Source organism: Martes martes (genome assembly GCF_963455335.1).
Source record: "Martes martes genome assembly, chromosome: 1".
Lineage (NCBI taxonomy): Eukaryota > Metazoa > Chordata > Mammalia > Carnivora > Mustelidae > Martes > Martes martes.
Genome location: NC_137888.1, coordinates 198171138 through 198197439, shown reverse-complemented (window position 1 = coordinate 198197439; position 26302 = coordinate 198171138). Strand labels below are relative to the sequence as shown.

At 42.4% G+C, this 26302-nt stretch overlaps 1 protein-coding gene across 2 annotated transcripts in view; it reads right to left on the bottom strand.

The window, feature by feature from the left end:
* Positions 1–26302, bottom strand: part of IP6K1 (inositol hexakisphosphate kinase 1) — a 60585-nt gene that overhangs the window by 5487 nt on the left and 28796 nt on the right. Inside the window, exons 1-3 of one of the 2 annotated variants that reach the window (XM_080806970.1) lie at positions 19006–19098; positions 14942–15291; positions 3501–3711 (exon numbers count right to left, since the gene is read on the bottom strand). In XM_080806970.1, coding sequence (XP_080663096.1) covers positions 3501–3711; positions 14942–15164 — 434 coding nt within the window. In that variant the 5' untranslated portion in view covers positions 15165–15291; positions 19006–19098. Of the gene's footprint in view, positions 1–3500; positions 3712–14941; positions 15292–19005; positions 19099–26302 lie in introns of those variants that run through there. The other variant, XM_080806969.1, reaches the window with a different exon arrangement.

The following is a 26302-nucleotide window of genomic DNA, read 5'->3' as shown; positions in this document are numbered from 1 at the left end:
AAAAGGAAGGGAATTCTGACACAGGCAACCTGGATGGACCCTAAAACCATCTTGCAAAGTGAAATAAACCAGACACAAAAGGAGTACTGTAGGAATCCACTCGTCTAAGGTAACTGCACATTCACAGAAACAGAAAAGAGAACAGCGGTTGCCAGGGACTGCAGGGAAGGGGAGTGGTGAGCTATCGAACAGGTATGGAGCTGCTGCTGGAGATGAAAAGGAACTCTGGAAATGGACAGTATGAAGGCTGCACAAGAGCGTGCATGTATTTAACACAACTGAATGAAAGGTGAAATGATAAAATGATAGGTGTACTTTACAATTTTAAAAAATACAAAAATTGATGAATGTAGAGTTTTATACTTAATAAATACAGGGTGGAGCCTGGGATGCCACTGTCAAGAACAAGAGGAGCCATTCTGTTTGTGTCCATGTCTACAACCAAATTTTTTTTTAAAAGATTTATCTATCTGATAGGGAGAGATACAGCAAGAGAGGGAACACAAGAAGGGAAGCTGGAGAGGGCAGAGAGCCCGATGTGGGGCTCGATCCCAGGACCCTGGGATCATGACCTGAACTGAAGGCAGAGGCTTGATGACTGAGCCACCCAGGTACTCCTACAAGCAAATTTTTAATAAGATCTAAAAAAAGCATATACTGACAATGTCTGCATGCCAGAGTGGCCGCAGACCCAGGAAACAGCAGAGCAACTCCACAGCTCAGAGCAGCGGTGGAGCATGGCAGCGGTATCAGATGCCACCGTCCTCTCCTGCCACTGCCAATGCCCTAAGTTACGCAGGGCTGCGCTAACCACCAGGCCCAGTGTGTACTGGAAATGCAGACGCTCCCCCACAGGGTGGCTGGGTGGGCTGGGTGAAGTGGCTGAGAGACACAGGCAGACATTCCCATTCCCTCTAACCAGAAGTAGAGGAGCCACCGATGCCTCTCAGCATGACCAAACACTCATGTCCTCCTGGGGAGGGCACAGCTGAGGCTATTCATGAATGCCTTTTTTGTGATCCCCTTTTAAGAAACAACAAGGTGGAGATGCCTGGGTGGCTCAGTCTGTTTTTGGCTCAGGTCATGATACCGGGGTCCTGGGATCAAGTCCCCCATCAGGCTCCCTGCTCAGCGGGAAGTCTGCTTCTTCCTCCGCCTGCCACTCCCGCTGCTTGTGCGCTCTCTCTCTCTCTCTCTGACAAATAAAATTTTAGAGAAAAAGAAAGGGAAGAAGGAAGGAAGGAAGGAAGGAGGAAAGAAACAGAGGGAGAGAGGGGAAAAAGGAAAAAGAAAAAAGAAAAAGAAACAACAAGGTTTACTCATCCGCCAAGGAAACCCAAATAAGTTCTCCCCCGCCTCTTGGCCTCAGCCTTGGTGCTGCAGCTCTGGCTCTGGTGAAGAAGCAAGCCCCACTCTTGGAGGTAACTTAGAGCCCCTCCGAACTGAACTCAGACACAGGTCGACTTTGATGTTATTCTATGTACACTGGCTTTTCACCAGATGATTCATGAAGCAAATTCTGTATCTTTGGAGAACAAAAGAAAGCCCACTCTAGAGAGCTGCTGAGGGAAAGGCATCAATGCCAGCTCTGGGCTTGAGGACTTGGGGAACATTCCTTGTCACTAAGCTTGGGTCCCACAATCATCAGTGAAGAGGAAGCCCTTTGGGGAATGACAAGGAAGCCCTGAAGAAGTGCTTCTGCAGACTGGAGTCTATTTTCCACAAGAATACTTCACACTTGGAGACCCTCCTCACTAAGAAATGGGTGTGAAGGCCTCTCCTTGCATCAGAGATGCAGAGCAGGCTACAGAGGGCCCCTGACTGAGGACACGGGAGATGACACGTCACACACTCAGCCGGAGTCTCGTGGGGTTCTGTGCTCCTCCATGTGAGTATGTCCTCTTCCAGCGATGGAAGCGGGGAGAGCTGGAAGCCCCCAGGCTCACAGCTTCAGGAGCCAGGGTGCACAGCATGTGCTGCTGAACTGACGTGATGTCAGAGTTAAACTATGTGCTTCTACAGCTAAGAAAAGTCCCAAAACCAACTTCTAAAGTTGAGTCACAGATCTTAATCACTGAATCTTATTTTTGAGTGAAATAATATACTTTAAAAAATTTTTTTTAAGTAATTTCTATACCCAACATGGGGCTTGAACTCACGATTGCGAGATCAAGAGTCACATACTCCACCAACTAACCAGCTAGGGGCCCCAAAATTAAATATAAAGTAATTTAATCATACTATTTTGATTTTACTTTGTTCCAGAAAGCTCACATCATTTTTAGTTTAATTTGTCTTTTAATAATTCAGTGGGTTTTTAAAAAATAGATTTTTACAAGGTTATAAAATATCACCACTATCTAATTTTTAGGACATTACATCACCCCCAAAACAATCACCATTAGCAGTCACTTCCTATCCTCCTCTCCCCCTCAGTCTCTGGCACCCACTAACCTGCTTTCTGTCTCGTGCATTTGCCTATTCTAAACACTTTCTATAACTGGAATCCCATAATATGTGTTTTTTTGTGATTAACTTCTTTCACTTAGCACAGGTTTTCAAGGTTCATCCCCACAGTGGCCCATATGAGTGCACCATTCCTGTTTATGACTGAATAACAGTCAGCCTTTATTCATCCATTCGTCAGCTGATGGACACTGGGATTACTTTGTTTGGCTGTTAGGACTAACATTACTATGAACATCTCTTCACAAGTTCCGTGTCTGAATGTATTTTTTCAATTCTCTTGGTACAGGCTGCTATTCCCAGGAGTGGAATGGATGGGTGTAACTTTCTAAGGAGCTGCCAAATACCTGTTTCCCAGGGTGGCGGCACTAGTTTACATTCCCATCAGCCATTTAAGAGGGTTCTAATCTCTCCACATCTTCTTCATCAACACTTTTATTGCCTGTCCTTCTGATGACAGCCATCCTAGGGGAGTTCACATTTTTTGCATAAAATATTCAGAAACATAATTATTTGTAGACTGTTTTCCTAACCTACAAGGAAAATAATTTCCAATGCAATAAACTAAATTTTAGGTGCAGGGAAAGGGTTAAGAGCTGACCTCAGTGTCTCAGAGAGGTCAAAGAACCTCTTCCAGAACACTTAAAAAACACTAGTCCGGACACCCTCTCACTGCACTTGGGCAATCCTACAGGTCAGAAAGTAGCTGCAACCTCACCGTGGACCACGGCATTTCAATCTCACGTGTGAGACAATGACAAAGCTGGAGGACACAGAGCACGAATGGCGGGAAGTCCTCGCTTCCAAAGGGCTGAGAGACCTTCACTCTCTCTTGCCCAGCTCCATCCATCCTCAGAAGGCAGCTTCACTGGGGTGATGTGACACGCCCAGGTGGGTAGCCAAAGAACACCAGCCATCTTCCCCCAACCTTGAGCCCTACTTCCCTGGGGTGTATTGGGGCTCTAGAGAGGCCTCGGGCATTTGTGCTGCTAGGACCACGTGTGCGCCTTTGGCACTGCTCACCACCCTCTTACCTCTCGGAGGTTTCAAGGGACAGGCTGGCTTTCTCCTCCTTGTGGTCACTGCCACTGCCTGACCGGTGCAGGCTCCGGCGGGAGTGTTTGCGCCGAGGTTGCTCCCGCTCTGGTGTGTCATCCTGCTCCACAGTCTCACTTTCCACATAAGGGTACGCCACCAAGTTGATGTAACCATCACTGTCTCCCTCAAAACAGACAGACACCACGCCTGTTGAAAAAAAGGCAGCTAGTCAACAAATGTCTACACAGTCTGGGTCTATATGCAGCACAGACTGCCTGGTACTTGCTGTCGCACAGCACATCACCTGCCCTGAACCAACTGAAGATCAAGGTAGGAACAATGACTAATACACACCTTTCCAGAACACAGCTGACCACTCGCCCCAACTCAGAGGCTGCTACTTAGCCTTTGATCGTGGATAGATATGTATGTCTTTCCCGCGCTCTTCTCTAGCCCCGGCACTTCCAGTGACTGACTTCTGTACCACTCAGAACTGTGTGCACTGGAGACACCCACATCTAACAGGACTTAACCTTCTCCTTATTTAACTACTCTGTGATCCCGCCATTTCCTATGTCGGTGACTTGATCTGTTTCCTTCAGCCCTGTGTGCCACCTAAAGAGACTTAAGACTTCTCCCTGCAAAACAGTCCCCAAAAGAAGTCTTCTGCCCACACTGAGCATCAGGCTCTTCTAACCTCACCAGACAGAACTTCTGTCTCACTAAACCACCGGCACTCCTAAATTGAGACACCTTTCTGTTCTCCCTGCTGTACTCAGGCAAGAGAGTTTACTGTGTCCATTTTTTATCAAACAGGCTGTTCATAGTTTCTTCTGTATCATTACCAAAAGAGTTAAAACACAATACCTACAAACCTAGTCCAAGGAGTTAAAAAAAAGAGAGAGAGAGAGAGAGAGAGAGAGAAAGGAAAGAGAGAAAAGAAAAGAAGAGAAGAGAAGAGAAAAGAAAGAAAAATCAAGAAAGGAGCCCAGGGGTACCTGGGTGGCTTAGTTGTCGGTTAAACATCTGACCTCAGCTCAGGTCATGATCTGGGTTTCCTGGGATCCCGCCTCTCACGTTGGGTTCCCTGCTCAACAGGGAGTCTGCTTGTCCCTCTTCCACTGCCCCTCCACCCAGCTTGTGCTCTTTCTCACATAAATAAAATCTTTTTTTTTTTAAGATTTTATTTATTTGACAGAGAGAGATCACAAGTAAGCAGAGAGGCAGGCAGAGGGGGTGGGGGGAAGCAGGCTCCCTGCTGAGCAGAGAGCCCGATGCGGGGCTTGATCCCAGGACCCTGAGATCATGACCTGAGCTGAAGGCAGAGGCTTTAACCCACTGAGCCACCCTGGCGCCCCCATAAATAAAATCTTAAAAAAAAAAAAAAAAGATAAAAGTCCAGGCTGCCCATCATCTAACTTCCACACCCAAGCTTCTGTCAGCTACATTTCTCCTTTCACACTCTGCGTACAGAGTTGGCTCTATGATCGCAGCATAAGTGAAAAGCATTTATAAATAAGTCAACATGCCAGACCAAGAATACCCTTCTCTTTGGCCCATTTTCTTCTCCAGGTAGGCACTGCCTCACTCCCTGAGCCCTTTTAGAAAAAATTCCTGAAACATTAAATTGATTCTTTTTTCTTACATTCTTACTACACTGCCCAACGTATGCTGCGCTTCAGTGGGCCTCACCCTTGCACCCTGGCTGCCTCTCCTGCAGGTGTTCACCTCTGTAACCTCCTCTGTCTTCATTCACTAGAACCTCAACTGTTCCAGCCTGAATGCCCTCTGGTCTGCAAGCTTCTCGGTCTCCTGGGCTGCTCCTTATGCTCTGACCTAGAGGGTCCTCTAGGCCTCCCACACAGCTGTCGTGCTGACCAGTGTGAGGGTCGTTCCTTTTATTCTTCTATGGTCCTCTACTTCTCCCCACTCCTCGTTTACTCCTTACTTGAGTGGAAAACATCTTTAAGTAACTTTCTAAGAAAGGGTGGTCAGGTCAATTCTGAGTCCTTTGCAGGACTTTATTCTGCTCCAACACCTGACTGACTAAAGACAAGATTCTATATAGTCTGTAAATAAAGACACTTCTACTTCTTCCTTTCCAACTGGAATGCATTTTATTATTTCACTATCTGGCCTAACCACACTGACCAGAACCTCCAGTGGAAAGCATCAATATCCTTGTCCCATTCTTGATCTTAGAGGGCAAAGCAATGGTTTCATCATTATGATGCTGACTGGAGGTTTTTCATAGATGCTGTCAGTCAGGTTGAAGAATTATCCTTCTATTCCTAGTTTGCAAGAACGGATGTTGGGGGGAAGGCTAGGTGGCTCAGTCAGTTAAGCGTCTGCCTTTAGCTCAGGTCATGTTCATGGGGGTCCCAGGTTCCTGGGATCAAGCCCCATAGGGAGCCTGCTTCTCTCTCTCCCTTTGCCCCTCTCCCAGCTCTTTCTCTCAAATAAATAAAAAATCTTTAAAAAAAAAAAAAAAGAATGGATGTCGGATACTATCAAATGCCTTTTCTGAATCTGCTAAGACACAGATGCATAGATGGCTTTTCTTTTTTTAGATTATTAATATGGAAATCCCATTTAACCTCTGAAGGTTAAACCTACCCAGTATTACTCAGATAAACCCTACCTGGTAATGATGTATTGTCCTTTTAACATGTTGTTGGACTCAATCAAATAAAATTTTATTCAAATTTTTTTACATCTAGATTCATGAGGTCCATTTATTTTCTTATAGTGGCCTTGCAGAATGAATATTCTCTTTAATTTAACATATTCTTTAATTTTTTTGGAAGAGTTTCTGTAGAACTACTCTAAGTATTTCTTTCTTAAATATTTGGCAAAATTCATCAGCGAAGCTGTGTGGGCCTGGAGTTTTCTTCGATAGAATGCAACCTCAATTTACTTGATAGTGCTATTCAGAGTCTCCATTTTTTCTTGAGAGTTTTCATAGTTTGTATCATTCAAGAAACTGTCTCTTTCATCTATGTTGTAGAAGTTACTGGGATAAAGTTTTTCATAGTATTCTTTTACCTTTAAACATCAGTAGTGACAACTTATCTAACAGACATCTAGTGACAACTTATCTATCATTTCTGATATTAGACATTCATGTATTTTCTTCCTGATCAGTCTAGCTAGAGATGTTCTCAAAAAAACAAGCTTTGGTCTTTGCTTTTTTTTTTTTTAAAGATTTTATTTATTTATTTGACAGACAGAGATCACAAGTAGGCAGAGAGGCAGGCAGGGGGTGGGGGGAAGCAGGCTCCCTGCTGAGCAGAGAGCCCGGTGTGGGGCTCAATTCCCAGGACCCTGGGATCATGACCTGAGCTGAAGACAGAGGCTTTAACCCACTGAGCCACCCAGGAGCCCCTGTATATGATTTTCATTATCTATTTCCAGAACTTTCTCATCACCTCAAAGAAAAAGTCTGTACCTATTATATAATAACTCCCCCTTTCTCCCTCACCTGAACCCCAAGTAACCTCTAACTTACTCTGTTTCTACAAATAGGCCTACTGTAGACATTTCATAGAAATGGAATCATATCATTCTTGTTCTCTTGTGCCTGGCTTATTTCACTTAGCATAATGTGTCCAAGATTCACCCATGCTGTAGCCTATATCAGAACTTCATTTCTTTTTATGGCTGAACACTATTCCATTGTGAATATATATCACATTTGTTCATCCATTCATCTGTGGTGGACACTTTGGTTGTTCCCACTTTGGGTTATTGTGAATAATGCTTCTGTGAATATTAGCTTATAAGCATCTGTTTGAGTCCCTGTTTTCAATTCTTTTTTTTTTTAAGATTTTATTTATTTATTTTGAGAGAGAGAGAGAGAGAAAGTTTTTTTGTTTTTGTTTTAAAGATCCTGTTTATATTCTTTTGGGTACACAGCTAGGAGTGCAACTGCTGGATCATATGGTAATCCTGTTTAATTTTTTTTTAAGATTACTTATTTATTTATTTATTTGGCAGAGAGAGAAGGGGAGAGAGAGGCAGGCAGGCAGAGGGAGAGGGAGGAAGCAGGCTCCCCACTGAGTACAGAGCTTGAGGCAGGGCTTGATCACAGGACTCTGAGATCATGACCTGAGTGGAAGGCAAACCCTTAACTGACTGACCCATCCAGGAGCCCCGCTGTTCAACTTTCTGAGGAACCACCAACCTGTTTTCTGTAGTGGCTGCACCATTTGACATTCTTACTGGCAGTGTTCTTATTTCTCCACATCCTTGCCAACATGTACTTTCCTTTTTTTTTGTTATAGCCATTCCAGTGGGTACGAATGGTATCTGACTGTGGTTTTGATTTGCATTTCCCTAATGACTAATATTTGTTTCACGTGCCTATTCGACATTTGCATATCTTCTCTGGAGAAATGTTTATTCAAGTCCTTTGACAATTTTTTAACTGGGTGTTTCTTAACTCTTAACAAAGAGTGGAACTAGTTCTTAAAACACCCAAGTTTGTTTTTTTTTTTTTTTTTTCCAACCTCAAAACTTTTGCTTATGCTCAGAATGTTTCTTTCCATTGCCCTTTGCCCACAGCTGCTCCTCACACTTGAGTCCTTCAAGTCTTCCCGGACAATTCTTCCCTGATCATCCTATCTCAAGTGTTCTGTTCTGGAAGCCTTATTATTTCTAATTATAGAACCATACTTAGTTTCTTCACAGCACTTATCAAAATCTAGAAATTGTTTTATCTATATGTTTATTTACTCTTTCTCACATTAGCATGTAAGCTCCCTGTAGGTATGGTATTTTGTCTTTTACACTAATGAGCCTAGGGCCTGGCATCTAGTAGATGCTTAATAAATACAAGATTAATGAATGAGGGAATGTTTTGCATAAGGAAACAGAAGCCTAGAACCTCACGTTTAGTACCATATACTGCACCACCTGATGACTGCAGCTGGTCATACTAATAAAAAATCCCTCTCCAAACTTTTTGCCAAAACACAGAATATCACTGGCATTTTTCCTTAGCTTGATTGAGTTTTAAAAATACCTGTGGTCCTGGCAATAAAGAGATACATGTGTATGTGTGGGTTAGTAGTTATACAGACCTGTATAAATTTTCTAGACCTGTCTGCTAAAAGGGCCTAAAAACAATGATACTCCAGTAACAATCAGTCCATCTAGTGTCAAGATCTTGGTTTTTCTAAATACCATTTCTACAATAAAAGGAAGCAAAGCTCCCTGGAGAAATGGTTGGTTCCTCAATCAGGGCAGAAAAAATAAAAGATGGGCCTGGAGCACCATGTGGTAACTGAACGCAAAGAAGTAGTAAAAAATGATGGGGTATATGTCCCAAGTGCACAAGAGCCAAGGTAAAGGAGGCCCAGTGGCCACATCTAGAATATAAGAAGTAAAACATCCGTAAGCACATACTGATAGATAAATGGGTGAGGAGGGACAATTCTTCCTTATGGAATTGTAATTCCTTTTATTTTTTTATTTTTTCTTTTTAAGATTTATTTATTTATTTATTTGACAGAGAGAGAGAGAGAGATCACAAGTAGGCGGAGAGGCAGGCAGAGAGATAGGAGGAAGCAGGCTCCCTGCTGAGCAGAGAGCCTGATGCGGGGCTGGATCCCAGGACCCTGGGATCATGACCTGAGCCGAAGGCAGAGGCTTTAACCCACTGAGCCACCCAGGGGCCCCTGTAATTCCTTTTAATTAAAGATACAGAAGGAATGATGGAAACAGAAGTCACCATTAGGCACACAACACAGTAGTAACTGTTACAGGCAAGGACCCCTGATGAATTCTAAAATTATTGGACTAAAGTACTATAAGAAACAGGATATTTAGGGACACCTGGGGGGCTCAGTCAGTTAAGTGTCCAACTCTTGATTTCGCCTCAGGTCATGATCTCAGAGTGGTGAGATCGAGCCCCATGTTGGGCTCCACACTCAGCTGGAGATTCTCTCTCTCTCCCTCTGCCCCTCCCCACCCCCACCCACTTTCTCTAAAATAAATAAATAAATCTTGGAAGGAGGGGGGGGGGGATACTTAGAAAGTCTCAAAGTTTCTCCCCATAGGATACTCATTAATTACAACAGGGAAGATAGTAACTTTACAGTGGAGAAGCCTGGCAGACACCACCTTAACCAAGTGACTGAAATTAAATCACCAATAACAATGTAGTATCTTCGGACAGGAAGAACTGAGAGGACACAAGATCATTTCTGTTGCCCAAGATAAATAACCTCAGTCTAATCATGGAAAAATATAAGGCAAATTCAAATTTAGGGACATTTCAAAAAACCACTGCTAGTATTCTTCAAAAGTGTCAAGGTCATGAAAGACAAAGACTGAGATACTCTCTCAAGATGGAGGAGACTGAGGAGGAATAAATGCAATGTGAAGTGAAAACATGAACCAAAAGAAGAACACAAGGGGGAAAACTACCAAAATCTGAATAAAGTATAGAGATTAGTTATTTTTATTATATCAGGGTTCATTTTCTGATTTTGGTTATTATAAACTGTACTACAGTTAGTTATTTAAGGAATTTTTTATTTTTTATTTTTTATTTTTATTTTTATTTTTTTTTTAAAGATTTTATTTATTTGACAGAGAGAGATCACAAGTAGGCAGAGAGGCAGGCGGAGAGAGAGGAGGAAGCAGGCTTCCTGCTGAGCAGAGAGCCCGATGTGGGGCTCGATCCCAGGACCCTGGGATCATGACCTGAGCCGAAGGCAGAGGCTTTAACCCACCCAGGCGCCCCTATTTAAGGAATTTTTTAAAAAGATTTTATTTATTTATTTGAGACAGAGAGAGTACAAGTGGGGAGGAGGGTCAGAGGGAGAGGGAAAAGCAGACTCCCCACTGAGCAGGGAGCCTGATGGGCGCTCGATCCCAGGACTCTGAGATCATGACCTAAGCCAAAGGCAGATGCTTAATTGACTGAGCCATCCAGGCACCCCAAGAAATTTTTTTAATAGGATGCTTTTATTGATGCTTGATGACTAGCTTAAGTGAAGACTTGGATTTTAACATAAGCTATTTTATCAACAATACGCATGATCTTTTTTTTTTTTTAAAGATTTTATTTATTTATTTGACAGAGATCACAAGTAGGCAGAGAGGCAGGCAGAGAGAGAGGAAGAAGCAGGCTCCCTGCTGAGCAGAGAGCCCGACGCGGGACTCGATCCCAGGACCCTGGGATCATGACCCGAGCCGAAAGCAGAGGCTTTAACCCACTGAGCCACCCAGGTTCCCAACAATACGCATGATCTTAAGAACAGCACTGTTCTTAAAATCTAAAATCAGTTCCTGAATTCACTTAAGGAGCTCAGGGACAATATTAAAAGGGGCCAGGTTTTCACAGGCCCTCATCCATCTCTGCACACTGGCTGGCACTGTCAACAAGTAGCCTCCCATCTGCTGGAGCACAGACCACAGCACGTCTGCCACTTGGAGTTCAGTCCCAACAAGTCAGGAGCTCTTTCCAAGAGTAGAGTTCATAGAATCAAACATAGTGGCTTCCTCTCTACTGCTTCCCTGTTTTAAGATTTACTTATCTGAGAGAGCACGTGTGTGCGTGAGCAGGGGGAGGGGCAGAGGGAGAGAGAAAGAGAATCTCAGGCAGACTCCTTGCAGGGCATGGATCCCCAATGTGGGGCTCAACCCCACAACCCTGAGATCATGACCTGAACTGAAACCAAGAGTCAGATGCTTAAACAATTGAGCCACCCAGGCGCCCCTACTGCTTCCCTCTTAACTGAAAAATAGCTATTATCTACAAAGGTATCTACAACGGTTAAATTTACAGCATTATACTTTTGGCCAGAGAGAAGAAAAAATGTGCAATGTTCCTTTCTCCTTTGATGGAAGACATCGTTTGGCCACGGAACTTCATTTGAATCTCTGGCACCTTCTTCCACGTTAGCCTAAAACCCAGCTGATATTCTTAACAGGGCTGTTTTTAGTCGGCTTGCCAAAGCACTTAAGAAGGCTTTCTGACACACTGTTGGTTGCTGAATGTATGAGAACAGCAGACAGGACCCTGTAGTCCTGTCCTAGAGCAGCTGGAACAGCAAAAGAGGGAGGGGAGGTGGGGTCTATGTCAATCCCGATCTTTCAGTGCCCTTGTCTTTCAATGCCCCATAATCCTTTCCAAGCACTGAATTTAAGTCCCAGGCATTGGTTAATAAAGCAATGGGCTCACCAGCTTGGATTATGCTGGTTATATCCAAGCCCACATGTGGTATCTCAAATCATTTTGGAGCGACCATTAACTGCAGCTTTCAATTCATACAGACATTATTAAATATTTTGGTGGGACTCAAGAGGTTGAAGAGATGGGTCAGACTTCCTGCACATGGTCCACAACCAGGCAAGGAAAGATGCATTACTTTATAACAGGGCTTTACCTGGTACACTGGCATCACAGGAGCATTAGAGGAAGCTGGGTGGATGAGAACTCTAATTTTTTTTTGTAACTTTCCTATAATCCTAAATTTATTTCAAAATAAAAAACAAAAGCCCTGTGGTATTGGGTTTTCATATATATGAATTAGACCAATAACAGTTTCCATTTTCTTTGCATAAATTGGGCTTCATTTGACTTAATAAGAAAGGATCAAATTTTGGTTTAACTGTGTATTTGAGAACGTATACTTCTTTTTCCTAGTGAAAATGCAGCCTGGGGGCGCCTGGGTGGCTCAGTGGGTTGGGGCCTCTGCCTTGGGCTCAGGTCATGATCCCAGGGTCCTGGGATTGAGCCCCACGTTGGGCTCTCTGCTCGGCACGGAGCCTGCTTCCCCCTCTCTCTATCTCTGCCTGCCTCTCTGCCTACTTGTGATCTCTGTCAAATAAATAAATAAATAATCTTTAAAAAAAAATGCAGCCTGAAGAAAGAAAATAAAGTAGGTACTAATGATCTGCTATGGCTTTTAAAGACTTCTGTTCCCCAGTCTGAGAGAAAGTTGCAGGGAAAAACTGAACCAATGCTAGGGACAATCCTTCCCTGGGAGGCAACCTGAGATTCAAACTTGTTCCAGTTCTGGTGGCTGTGATTTAGAAAACATTTCTCTGGAGCCAAGGCTCAACTTCTTTTTAAGAGATTTTTTTTTTTTTCCTTAGCATCAGAAGGACTCAATGAGTTAAAAGGGCTTATAGTTCTCTATCTGGTTTTGGCATATTTATAGCAGAAGATTTGGCCATGAATGTGTTGAGTATGGAAGAGTAGGCGGCTGAATCTGCATTTATAAAGCATTTGTAACTGTTGTTTTTAGCCACTTAGAGACAGCAGTGTGTCTGATTCTGGCTTCTCTCTCCTTTTGCAGGCTTAGAATATTTATTCCTTCAAATTCCGTATTCTTCTGGTTCTGTTTTGAAAACAACAGCAAATAGACCATCGAATTCAAAATTACACAATGGACTTGAATATACATTTCTCCAGAGAGGTACACAAATGGCCAACAGCACATCAATATCATTAGTCATTAAGAAAATGCAAATGAGGGGTGCCTGGGTGGCTCAGTGGGTTAAAACCTCTGCCTTCGGCTCGGGTCATGATCCCAGGGTCCTGGGATCGAGCCCCACGTTGGGCTCTGCTTGGTGGAGAGCCTGCTTCCACCTCTCTCTGCCTGCCTCTCTGCCTACTTGTGATCTCTGTTTGCGAAATAAATAAAATCTTAAAAAAAAAAAAAGAAAAAGAAAATGCAAATGAAAACCACAGATACCATTCATACCCACTAGGATGGCTATAATAATTTTTTTTTTAAAAGCAAAGTACATACCAGCTAGATGTGGAGAAATGACAGTAAGACAGTAAGTAGCTACAATAGAAAATAGTTTGGTGGTTCCTCAAAAAGTTAAACAGGAGTACTATATAACCCAGCAATTCCACTCCTAGCTATGTACTTAAAAGAACTGAAGACAGGCTCTTAAAAACAGAAACAAAACTCTCTCTCTCAAAATAAATAAAATCTTAAAAAAAAAAAATGAAAACAGCGACTCAGACAGATGCTTATAAGCTAATATTCACAGAAGCATTATTCACAATAGCCCAAAGTGGGAACAACCCAAGTGTCCACCACAGATGAATGGATGAACAAATGTGATATATATTCACAATGGAATAGTATTCAGCCATAAAAAGAAATGAAATTCTGATACAGGCTACAACATGGGTCAATCTTGGAAATAGTATGCTAAATGAAATAAGCCAGACTCAAAAGTATAAGAATGATATGATCCCACTTCTATGAAATGTCTACAGTAGGTCCATTTGTAGAAACAAAGTATGTCAGAGGTTACCTGGGGTTCAGGTGAGGGAGAAAGGGGGAGTTATTATTTAATGGGTACAGACTTTTTATTTGAGGTGGTGAGAAAGTTCTGGAAATAAATAATGATAATCGTATACAACACTGTGAATGTACTTAATACCACTAAATTACCATTTTAAAATGGTAAACTTTATATTATGTATACTCTGGCACAATAAAAAAGAGTTACGAAAACAACAAATACTGATATGGATTGGTTTTTCAACACTGAGGATCCCTTAAGCAAAGGATGGTGTAAACATGACTAAATTCGTAACAGCTTTGGGAAATTAAAAAGCAGAACCTCCGCCCAAATTTAACTTACACATGGTGGGCAATCATGAAAATGTATGAACAGTGACAAAAATCAGAGTTTAAAATTAAGTGACTTAGGGCGCCTGGGTGGCTCAGTTGGTTAAGCATCTGACTCTTGGTTTTGGTTCAGGTCATGATCGCAGGGTCCCGAGACTGAGCCCCATGGAGGGCTCCACGCTCAGCATGGAGTCTGCTTGTCCCTATTCCTCTGCTCCTCCCCTGCCCCCAACACTCTCTCTCTCATAAATAAAAATAAAACCTTTTAAAATTTAAAAATAAAGTGACTTAATTCTGGTGTATATTCATGGGGTTCTATGCTATGAAGTCAATTTACATTTTCAAACATTATTTTTCCTTTAGAAAGTTAGGACTTCCAGGCACCCCCAGTCCTTCTGTAAATTCCTTACCATCAATTCATTCCCACAACACATACAGATGTCGGCTCCACCCAGCCTCCTTGCCAGCTGTCTCACCACTTTAGCCTGGAGAACATCCAATTCTTTCTCCTCTGGAACCAGAGAAGTACTTCCCCTCTCCTAGACCATCCCAGCAAACAGGGAACCCACCTTGCTAACAGCATGCTCTTCACAAATAGGACTTAATGCTGTGAATTCTTTTGAGGTTTAGCTATCAGTGAATTCAGATTTCCAAGATCTAAAGACCTCGCTGGTGCTTTTGGCCTCAAATTTTGCTTAACAAACTGATTTAGCTGCTTTGTGACAACAGACCTACAATCACCTCATATGGCCAACAAAACAAGGAAAACTGAGCTGAGGGCATGCAAAAGCCCCAGGCTGCTGCTCTCCCCAAACTGGCCAGTAACTGACCTTTGTACTCGGGGGTGAACTCCTTCATTTCGGGAGGGAGGGACTCGTAGAAGCGCTGCTCCCGGGAGATGAGGGGCTTGCACACGGTGTGGTCATCGTAGCGCATCATGCTGCTGTGTCCGCCCACCTGGTGGATGAAGGGCTCCAGGAGGACTCCCCGGTCTCCGGCCCGACTTGCGTTCTTGCCATACTGCCCCACTTCCATGGTTTGACAAACACACATTGCGTTGGGGGCCAGTTGCACACTGAGGGCAAAGGATGCAGCACATGGGCCACGAAAGGAGAGCTAGGCAGAAGGTCCTGGTAAGCTGAAAGCAATGGTCAGAGTCTGTTCAGCTTATTCTTCTTTCCTAAAAGAAAGGAGACAGGAAAAGAGGGAATCAAAACACCTCACAAGCTACAACTTCACTGGAGTTCACAGAATATCTGCTCCATGAGTAAGAATGGGATTCTGAGGGCGGCTGGCTGGCTCTGACGATTGAACAGGCGGCTCTTGATCTCAGGGTCATGAGTTTAAGCCCCATGCTAGGTGCAGAAATTACTTTAAAAATAAATTTAAGAAATATTTTTTTAAAAGCATGGGATTCTGTTTTTTGCCCCTGCTGTGTGTTTCCCCAGCACGTACAATGCTGCCTGGTGCATGAGAGCCAGGTGGCAAGTTTTTCTGAATGACACAACTTTGATCTCCTCCATCCATTTTTTTAATGCACAGAAGCCCACATGTTCTTCCTTTCCTAGCTATCATATAACTTTCCACATACCCTAAAGGATTTGATTTTAGAGCTACAATATGTTAACGGTCATCAGAAAGGCCAACTATCCCTGTTTACTTCATATTCAAAGATAAGCACTCAGGGAAAAAAACAGAAATGCAACATCTTGTTCAGACTTCTCACTATATCCAGTAATGGTAAGGGTCTCTCACTGCCTCAAAGAAGGGTTTTTGAGAAATCTGGTCACACTAGATTTTCAACTTTTCTGCTGAAAATCAAAGAGCAGGCAGGGAAAGCCATTCCTTGCTGAGTTGTAGCATCATAGAAAGGGTTTGCTTTTCCCAAGGAAATTCACGCTTCTAATTTCTTCTACTTTAAATCTATAGTCATCACTCCAGTGCCACAGAGCTTCCCTTTCCATATACTCTACACCAACCAGTAGGACAAGGGAAGGTCCTTTGTACTTAAATACCTACCTTGTAACGTCAACTTGCTCTCAAGAAAGTTAAAGTAATGGTCAACTTCCCTAATACTGAATATATTTTGAAATTAGGAATGTAGCAGGCAAGACTACAATCTGAAAGATCAAGACTAAAAAAGAAAAATATTTGTAAGAGCAGAAATATGGCTTTACCTTTAAGAAATAAAACGTAATTTTCCTTCCTAACCTCATTAATTTATGGGCAAAATAGGCTATTAAAGAACCCTATTGCAAAACTGCAAAATTTTCCTACTTCAAAGCTACCCAGGAAGCTCTGTTCTATTTCACGGCTATCAACAAAAATAAGCGATTTTCCATTCCCTTAACCAATCACCACCACTTCAATGCACACAATGCATATTTTTGCTTACCTGTTCATTTTCTAGTCTTCCTTCAGGAGAAGGCAATTCCCTGCCCCAAAATTTTCCCAGACTCCATTCTCCCAAACACGAGTTGGGTGCGCACACCCCTATGGGTCCTAACGTATCTTGTGCCAACCATCTCAGCAATACATCGTTGTACTGTCCCCTATTTCCTTGTCATCACCACCACAAACCATTCGCTTGTGTTTCCATCTAGAGTCCAAGGCAGTTCCTGACATACAGGAAATGTTCAAAAATAAGTTTGTTGGAATGAATGAAATAATTCCAGGAAGAGGGCTGCAAGGAGTAAATGCGCAACGATATGAAAACAGGAGTCACCTAATGGCAGTGTTAAGTGGAGAAGCAGCTATAAAGGGCCTCTTCTCAGGGCTCTGGAGGTACCCACCATGGCAGTGGACTCTACCTAGCACTGCCAACTGGCTTTTACCCTGGTCCCGCTGCACGCCCGCCAGGATTGCCTCTGATGGGGGATGGGGTACCCAGATGGTACTAAACTTTCTAGCCCTGGTCAGTGGGTGTCAGAAAGGAGAGAGATCGATAGTGCCAAGTGCCCCAGAAGAGTTGGACTCTGAGAGACGCATGGCAACCTCGGCAGCCTCCAAAGGACTAAAAGGTTCAAGTCCAATCTCCAGTCAGATCTAAATTTGGTATTTTGTTCCTACATGATATATACATAAAGTCATGGGACTGTTTCTGTGTTTGAAATATTTTCTTAGAAGTAAACATGTAAGGGGCACCTGGGTGGCGCAGTCGGTTGAGCACCCAACTCTTGGTTTCCACTCAGGTCGTGATCTCAGGGTCATGATATTGAGCCCCGCAACAAGCTCCACGCTCAGTGCAGTCTGCCTGAGACACTCTCTCCCTCTCCCTCTGCCCCTCCCGCTCGTGCTCGCTCGCTCTCTCTCTCTCTCTCTCTAAAGTAAATCTTAAAAAAAAAAAAAAAAAAAAGACATTAACGTGTAAAATATATTTCTATAAGCTTTGTTTTGGCGTTTCTTTTTAAATAAACCTGGAATCTAAAAAAGGTAGGCAAGTCACTTAACCTCAAATTTCCCTACCTATGGGGCACCTGGGTGGCTCAGTCAGTTGAGTGTCTGACTCTTGATTTCGGCTCAGGTCATGATCTCAGGTCAGGGTCATAAGCTGAAGCTTGAGTGGGGCTCTGCACTCAGTGTGGCGTCTGCTTTTCCCTCTCCCTCCCCTTCTGCCCCCACAATGCATATACATGCGTATACATGCTCTCTCTCTCAAATAAATAAAATCTCAAATTTCCACACCTATAATTTGAAGACATGCCCACCACTAATGCTGTGGGAGATGCTGATGCAGGCAAAGGGCTTGGCTTGGGCTTGCCTGGCCTACTGCCCAGCTCTGAAGTCCTGGAAACAGCAACAGCTTTGACTCTTTTATAAACAACCAGAGGTTGCTCCTGAAGTCTGTGTCCACCAAGGTCCACTCTAAAAACCAGGGACTGAGAAGGCTGTAGATGATGACATCTTTCTCCACTATTTCCTTGCTAACAGGGTACCAATCAGGTAGTCCAACCTCAAAGGGAATGTGAAACTTCATTCTAGCTCAGGGAGAACCTCCAAGAAAACTTCCATCCCTACAAGAGGGCTGCTTTAGAAAAGGGCATGTGACCATCTTCTAAGCATGACACAAGAGGGGAAGCTGGCCAGGGGTCCCCTGGGAAAAGTCACCTTCCCCTTAAAGAACGTAAGAGAGGCATCTGTATTCTGTCTGGATGTGTATCTGAGACTACGGTAGCCACCTAGAGACCCTAAAAGATACTAGCCTAAAGACAAGGCCAACATGCTGAGCATGCAGAACAGAAGGACAGAAATCAGGGTCCCTGATGTTGTCACTGAAGTACTGGATAGCTTGTTATGTAACAAAAATAAATTTCCCTTTATGCTTTCAGCCAGTCTCATTAGGGTTTTCTATCACTTGTAGTCAAAACCATCCTAGATGAAGGGACAGAAAAGCATCAAAATCCCCAGATCTCCAGTTAATAGACTTTGCACATAAAGAAGTAAGTGTTTTCTAATGATAACAAGGAAAACTTCCAACAACTGAAGAACAAGCCCTTCACTAATGATGAAGGACACACTCTCCCCAAGCTCCAAAAGGAAAAATGCAGCTTTACGATCTTTAAAGTATCCCTGAAGGCAGACCGTTTGAATTATACCTGGTCCATTAGGGCTGGTACCAAAACACTAGAAAAGAATCCGACAAACAGAAAATTCATTCTCTCATACGTCATAAAGAACCTGCCCAAATATCCAAATAATTAGCTTAGAACTGATTCTACTGTGATTCAACAACAGGCAGACCATAAACAAAATTTACACTCTGGCCACTTCAGGACCCCACTGATCATTATTTTTCACAAACACATCTAAATACAATGGAGTTGATAAGTCCTATCTTCCAGAGTATAACTAATCCTCGAAGATTTTCCCGACTGTCCTCTGCAAGTACACTGACCTGATTTCAAGTAGTTTATGCCATTCAAAACGTCAACAGCTTCTAATCTTCTCCAGACTTAGCATGAAGAAAAACTTCCAAATTCTTTAAAAGCTACAAAGTATCCAAAAAAGTCAGAAAATTAAAATCATGATGTTTCATTGCAGTGGGTTAAACTAACAACAACAACAAAAACCCCACCAGTACATGTTTCAGCTTTTTTGCTCTGTAAACAACTCCAAAGGCTTCTCCGGGGGAAACTTTGGTATGCTTTCCCCTATGTGGCAATAAATTGAGGTTCTCTATTTGGTTTGCAATATAGTGGTGCTTCCTATGCACCTGCTATCTGAAATTCATATTGTTCAAGTATATAATGTACAAAAAAGGTAGGGGCTATGACAATGGGAACAGGAAAATTTAAAAATGTTTTAATTCCAGTGTAGTTAACATACAGTGTTTATTAGTTTCAGGTGTACAATACAGTGATTCAAGAATTCTAGGGGCGCTTGGGTGGCTCAGTCGTTAAGTGTCTGCCTTCAGCTCAGGTCATGATCCCAGAGTCCTCGAGTTGAGCCCTGCATTGGGCTCTCTGCTCTACAGGAAGCCTGCCTCTCCCTCTCCCACTCCCCCTGCTTGTGTTCCCTCTCCTCCTGCGTCTCTGTCAAATACATAAAAATCTTAAAAAAAAAAAAAAAAGAATTCTGTACATTACCCAGTGTTCATTGTAATAAATGTAATCTTAATCCTCATCACCTATTTCACCCAGCCCCCTTCCCACCTCCCCTCTGTAACCATCTGTTTGTTCTCTACAGTTAAGAATCTGGTTTTTGGTTTGTCTCTTTTTGTTGTTCATTTGTTAATTTAATTAATTAAATTCCACATATGAATGAAATCAGACAGTATTTGTCTTCCTCTGACGAGCTTATTTCACTTAACATTATACTCTAGATCCATCTGTGTTGTTGCAAATAGCAAGGTTTCGTTCTTGTTGTGGCTGAGTAACACTCCACTGTATATACATACTACATCCTCCTTATTCATTCGCCTATCGGTAACATTCAGGCTGCTTCCATTATCTGGCTATTGTAAATAATGCTGAAATAAACACAGGGGTGCATATATCCTTTCGAATTACTGTTTTCATATTCTTTGGGTAAATACCCAATAGGGAATAGAATGATTTCTAGATTGAGACTAATAAAAACATATATTTTTTTAACATTTCTGTTTTAAAAAAGAACAACCAGACACCACCCCCTGCAAATGTCACAAGAGCTCATTTGAGGAGAAAAAGCTTAGATATAATAATCTGCGCATTATAAATACCTCACAAATCTATGCACTGAACTACATTAGGATTTGCAGTCTTTTCTTTCTGTAAAAACCACTTTGCTTTGTAATTAGCACAGCTCAGAGAGAGAAATTCTCCCTTAGTACCAAAAATATTCCTTAATCCCCTGAGCACAACTGCAATTTCTCATTCTGCCATTTCTACATAAGATTTGTTTACTCACGGGGCACCTGGCTGGCTCAGTCAGTAGAGAAGCAACTCTTGGTCTTGGGGTCGTGAGTTCGAGCCCCACACAGGGTGTGGAGGCTACTTTAAAAATAAATTTTAAAAAAAGAAAAAAAAAAAAAGGACTTGTCCACTCTTCTCATGAGGGAGTGAGGGCTCCCTACGCAGTTACACTTGTTTCAGATAAGAGCTACAGCAGCAGAATATTCCCTTCCTGTGGAACTTCTAAAGCATGTAAATACTTCAAGGACAAACAGAAACAAAAGAAAGCGAACAGTCTAAAACCATGCCAAGAGACTAGAAAGAAAAAGGAAATGGCTGGAGCCATTTCTTGGAACCACTGCTAAACTGAACAAGGAAGAATAAACAGCAAAAAAAACCCCAAAAACAAAAAACCAAGAACCAAGTTTTTCAAAGTTCCCCAAGTTTCTGCAGAAGAGGCAAAATATTGCCTTCTGCAAAGGCAATATTTTCAAACCATTAGGCAAGAATGAGTATCCCAAAGGGGCCTCTTTTGAGCACCCAGACAGCAGTCTGATCATCTACAGCTCTGCTGAGCACTAACACACCCTCACCCCACTCACAACACAGAGAGCCTCCTCTTCCCCAGTGGTGCATTAGTCACCTGGGAGGCATCTGAAGAAAAGCAATGCCCAGATTTAACCTTCACCCCACTCCAGAATTAGCTGCAGTTAGAAGCCTCTAGAATATTCCACTATAACCTCAGTCCCTCTATAGGCCATGACTTAACTGCATCGCCCAGTCAAGTAGTATGCTGACGCTCCTACCCCTGGCTGTCACTGTCAAAGCCTTCTGTATTTTTTTCACAACGCCACTACCTTCAGCATCTCCAACCGCATCAGCCCTCCAAGCTGTTCAGCGTCAATACCACCAAGAGGTCACCAAAATATTTTGATCATGCAATGTAACATGGTCACCAGCACTAACATTCTGGGCATGCCAGCAGCCAACCCGAGGATCTTCCTGCACAATAAGACCAAGTAATCAGGGCACCTGGGTGGCTCAATCGTTAAGCGCCTGCCTTCGGCTTAGGTCATGATCCCAGGGTCCTGGGATCGAGCCCTCCATCGGCCTCCCTACTCAGCGAGAAGCCTGCTTCTCCCTCTCCCACTGTCCCTGCTTGTGTTCCCTCTCTCGCTGTGTCTCTGTCAAATAAATAAAATCTTAAAAAAAAAAAAAAAAGACCAAGTAACCAAGTACGATGAAACCAGTAAGTTAGTAAGTACCTTCTCCTGGTCATGACTAAGGACCTGAGCAATCATAATTATTGTCAGAACATACCAAAGGAAGGGTGATGGAAAATAAAGTTTCTAACACACACACACCCCAAAGAAAGCCCTCACCACCTCCAAATATCATCACACTGGGGATTAGGTTTCAACATATGAATCTGGGCAGACTGGGGGAGAGGGGCACAAACCTTCAGTCTATAGCAGAAATCATGATCCGTGTTTAAAGCTCTGCCTCCAGAGTATCTGCTCTCTTTTTCTGGTGAGACGTCGCCATTTCTGTGAGACTTGTATGATTATTTGGTAAGGAAATCTTGTTTTTATGAAAAGGAGCTTGCACTTTTTTCCTATGGAATAGTTTGTAGCACTATGTGTACTAGATTTTAAATGTTTAAAAATAAGAAAATTCCCACTGCAGAAGCCTGATACATTTCAGTATTTAGTAATAAAGCTCCTTTCTTCCTTTTTTAAAGGTTTTTATTTTTAAGTAATCCCTATACCTAATGTGGGGCTGAAACTCACAACCCTGAGAGCAAGGGTCACACGTTCCACCAACTGAGCCAGCCAGGGGCCCCAGTAAAGTTCCTTTCTAATGAACACAATCTAAAAAATGGAACCAAATCAAGATAATCTAACATTTGTGCATTAAAGACCACTGTGTGTTGATTACCAGGTCTTTTTTTACTAGGTTGTTTGCATTAGGGTCTGAATCAGGCAAAAGGGGAGAGGGGGAAAGTATAGCACCAAGGTAGGCTTTGGTTTGCCAAAACAAAAACTTGGGACAAGATTAAGTTCTGAGTTTTAGCTAAATCATTGTGATTGAAATTATATAACCCAGTAGATAACACCTATGCCCTAAATACTGGGTTCTTTTTGTCTCATAAAAAAAAAAATGGACCCTAACCAAAGGACTATTGGCTTGATTTGTGGGGTTGTCAGCGATAGCTACATATTTTTCAACACTGTCACCAGCCTTAGGAACAAAGCAGGGGGTAACACTTGGAGGAAAGGAACAGAAGATATTCTTCACAAATGTGGACTAAGGGGGGCTGAAGTAACTGCAATTCGCTCCATATATTTTGATGACTGATGTTCAGAGAAATAATGTAGTTTCAATCAGTTACTCTGGATCACTGAAGTTTCTATTAAAATGGTTAAAATTCTGTCACTTTATGAATGGACTGCTCTCCTAGAAGTCAAGGGGTTCCACTGCTCTGCCTAGGAGACTACACGCCACCAGGTACAGGAGTCTCTGTCCTTCGTTTGCTTTAAGACGCTTTGGTTCCACATTTACTGCATAAAATGAGAAGGAGGATATTCTTAAAAAGAACTTGCTGAGAATGAACTTTTTCACCAGCAGATAGCAACAGATGAAAATAAATGTACACTGCAAAGATATTAATTACAATAATTAGGTTGACTTTCTGGTTATAGACACTAACTCCTTGAACATATAAATTTTCTGATACTGCTGAAATGTGTATATTACAATAACTGTTTTCCTTTTTTATTTCTTTTAAAGATTTTATTTGAGAGTGAGAGAGAGAGAACGTGCATGCATGAGTTGGGGGAGGGGCAGAGGGAGAAGGAGACTGCCCGCTGAGCAGGGAGCCGGATGCAGAGATCGATCCTGGGAGCCTGGGACCATGACCTGAGCTGAAGGCAGATGTTTTATCAACTGAGCCATCCAGGCACCCCTCCATTGTAATTTTTTTACAGAATTAAGTATCCCCCACTTATTAATTTACAAACTATACTAAAATCTGACAGTTATTTCATCTCACTAAGGGCTTTGCTTTAAAAAAGGAAAACAGGGCGCCTGGGTGGCTCAGTGGTTAAGCCTCTGCCTTCGGCTCAGGTCATGATCTCAGGGTCCTGGGATCGAGTCCCGCATCGGGCTCTCTGCTCAGCGGGGAGCCTGCTTCCTCCTCTCTCTCTCTCTGACTGCCTCTCTGCCTACTTGTGATCTCTGTCAAATAAATAAATAAAATATTAAAAAAATAATAATAATAAAAAAATAAAAAAGGAAAACAGGGGCGCCTGGGTGGCTCAGTGGGTTAAAGCCTCTGCCTTCGGCTGAGGTCATGATCCCAGGGTCCTGGGATCGAGCCCCGCATCGGGCTCTCTGCTCAGCGGGGAGCCTGCTTCCTCCTCTCTCTCTCTCTGACTGCCCCTCTGCCTACTTGTGATCTGTCTGTCAAATAAATAAATAAAATCTTAAAAAAAAATCCTTTAAAAAAATAAAATAAAATAAAAAATAAAAAAGGAAAACAACTGGGGATGCCTGGGTGGCTCAAGTCATTAAGCGGCTGTCTTCAGCTCAGGTCATGATCCCAGGGTCCTGGCATCCAGCCCTACATCGGGCTCCCTGCTCAGCAGGGAACCTGCTTTTCCCTCTCCCTCTGTCCACCCTGCCCCCTGCTCCCTGCTTGTGCTTGCGAGCGCACCTTCTCTCTCTCCCTAATAAATAAATAAAATCTTTTAAAAACAATTTAAATGGATAACTGTGGTACATTCATATTATGGACTACCACACAGAAATGAAAAAGTACCAACTACTGCCACCCACAATACAAATGAATTTCACAGGCAGGCTATATCAAGAAAAAATCTAGACACTAAAGAGACTATGTGGCGTGATTCTACTCCCATAAAATTCAAAATGATTATGGAGACCACAACAGTGGTTACTCGGGGAAAATCCTAATTAAGAAGGGGTGCAACGGTGGAGGCAACATAGGCGAATACTATAAATATCCAGTGAGCTGTGTCCTTGGACTGTGACCTTTACTGTAAGTTAGAGCTTAATTATAAAGGGAAAAAAATCAATAGTATTCTCCTATACCAACAAAAAACAATTAGAAAATGAAAACTGTTTAAATACATCCCATTCACAACAGCAACCTAAACTATAAATTACCTATAAACCTTTAAAAATTTTATCAAATAATAAAGCTTTACTGAAGGACCTAAAATTAAGAGGCACAATATAAACAGCTTTTCTGTTTGTTTTAATTCAACAACACCGCAAGCCTAGAAAGTGGCAATGAATAAAGGCCCTGGCAAAGAAAGAGAAATTGCAATCAGATATGATGGTGGACAAGGTCAGGACTATTTTAAGAAGCAGTGAGGCACTGTCTCCACAGCAAAAGCAATACCTGCTCCCCAAGTTCAAGAGTTGGGCAAGGAGACACATTTGAAATGCAGATCAGCAGACATGCACTCTAAGAAGTTCAGTTAGAATTTCAAATTCTATGGACAACATGTTTTTATAGCCTCAGATTAAGTACTTGGGTTTGATATGAATCTTTTTATAAAGAGAAGCATACCTGGTGCCATCACACTGCACAGGCATATTTGCAAATTTCCTCAAAACTGGTTTATTAATCCAGTATTTCTATTACCTCTTCCAAAACTGGGGGCACCTGGCTGACGCAGTCAGTAGAGCGTGCAACACTCAGTCTCAGGGTCGTCGGTTCAAGCCCCACATTGGGTGTGGAGTTTACTTAAAAAATTAAAATTAAAAAAATTGGGGCACCTGGGTTGCTCAGTGGGTTAAGCCTCTGCCTTCGGCCCAGGTCATGATCTCAGGGTCCTGGGATAGAGGCCCACATCGGGCTCTCTGCTCAGCAGAGTCCGCTTCCCTCTCTCTCTGCCTGCCTCTCTGCCTACTTGTGATTTCTCTGTCAAATAAATAAATAAAATCTTCAAAAAAAAATTTAAAACAGATCCACTTAAGCACTAAAAGCATAATGACAAAATATCGTCCTTTAAAAAATCATATGAAATTTAGTTTTTTAAAAAATTAAACTTGTTAAGTCAGGAATGCTAAGTAAAATGTTGGCAATAACGTATCTCTGGTTTACTCTTTACTCTGATACGATCCAAGGGACAAAAGAGCAAAATCATTCTTAATTGAAAAGAACACAATGGGCTAAGTCACTCCAACAGAGAAGACCACCACTCAAAGCTTGGGTTACAGAGCACTGGACTTTGTGAACACTTATTTCTAACGAATTTTAGAAATAATAAATTGATACGGACTGTGACAGGAAAAGATAACAAAGTACCCTCAAATTCATGGAGGAAAAAACTGAAGCAGAAAACTAACACAAAAGCACTTTTGTTCTCTAAAGCACAGAACCAAGGGAACCTGCTGATTTCCTAAATTCAAGTCCATTCCTGCTTTTACATATGCCCATAGGTGCTGATACAGATTAGGTATTTGTGACAGAAAGACAATAACCCCCTTCCCTCAATCCTGGGGACTGTTTCAAGCACTTGCTCACAAAACTCGCCTTTGAGGAGGAAGGAAATATAAGGACTGTTCTCAAGGTACACAGGGCTGCCAATCTGAGCCTGCCCTACCGATCTAACCAGGGACAGGCATATCAATCCAGAAACCAGAAATCCATGCAGAAGCCTAGAGCAATCTGGGACATTTGAAATAAGAAAAAAAAAAAAAAAAAAAAAAAAGGTTTAAAGGTATCTATTTTGTTGTTTGTCCTCAGAGAAGAGATGAAGGATTGTTTAGACTTTTGGGTCCTATCCC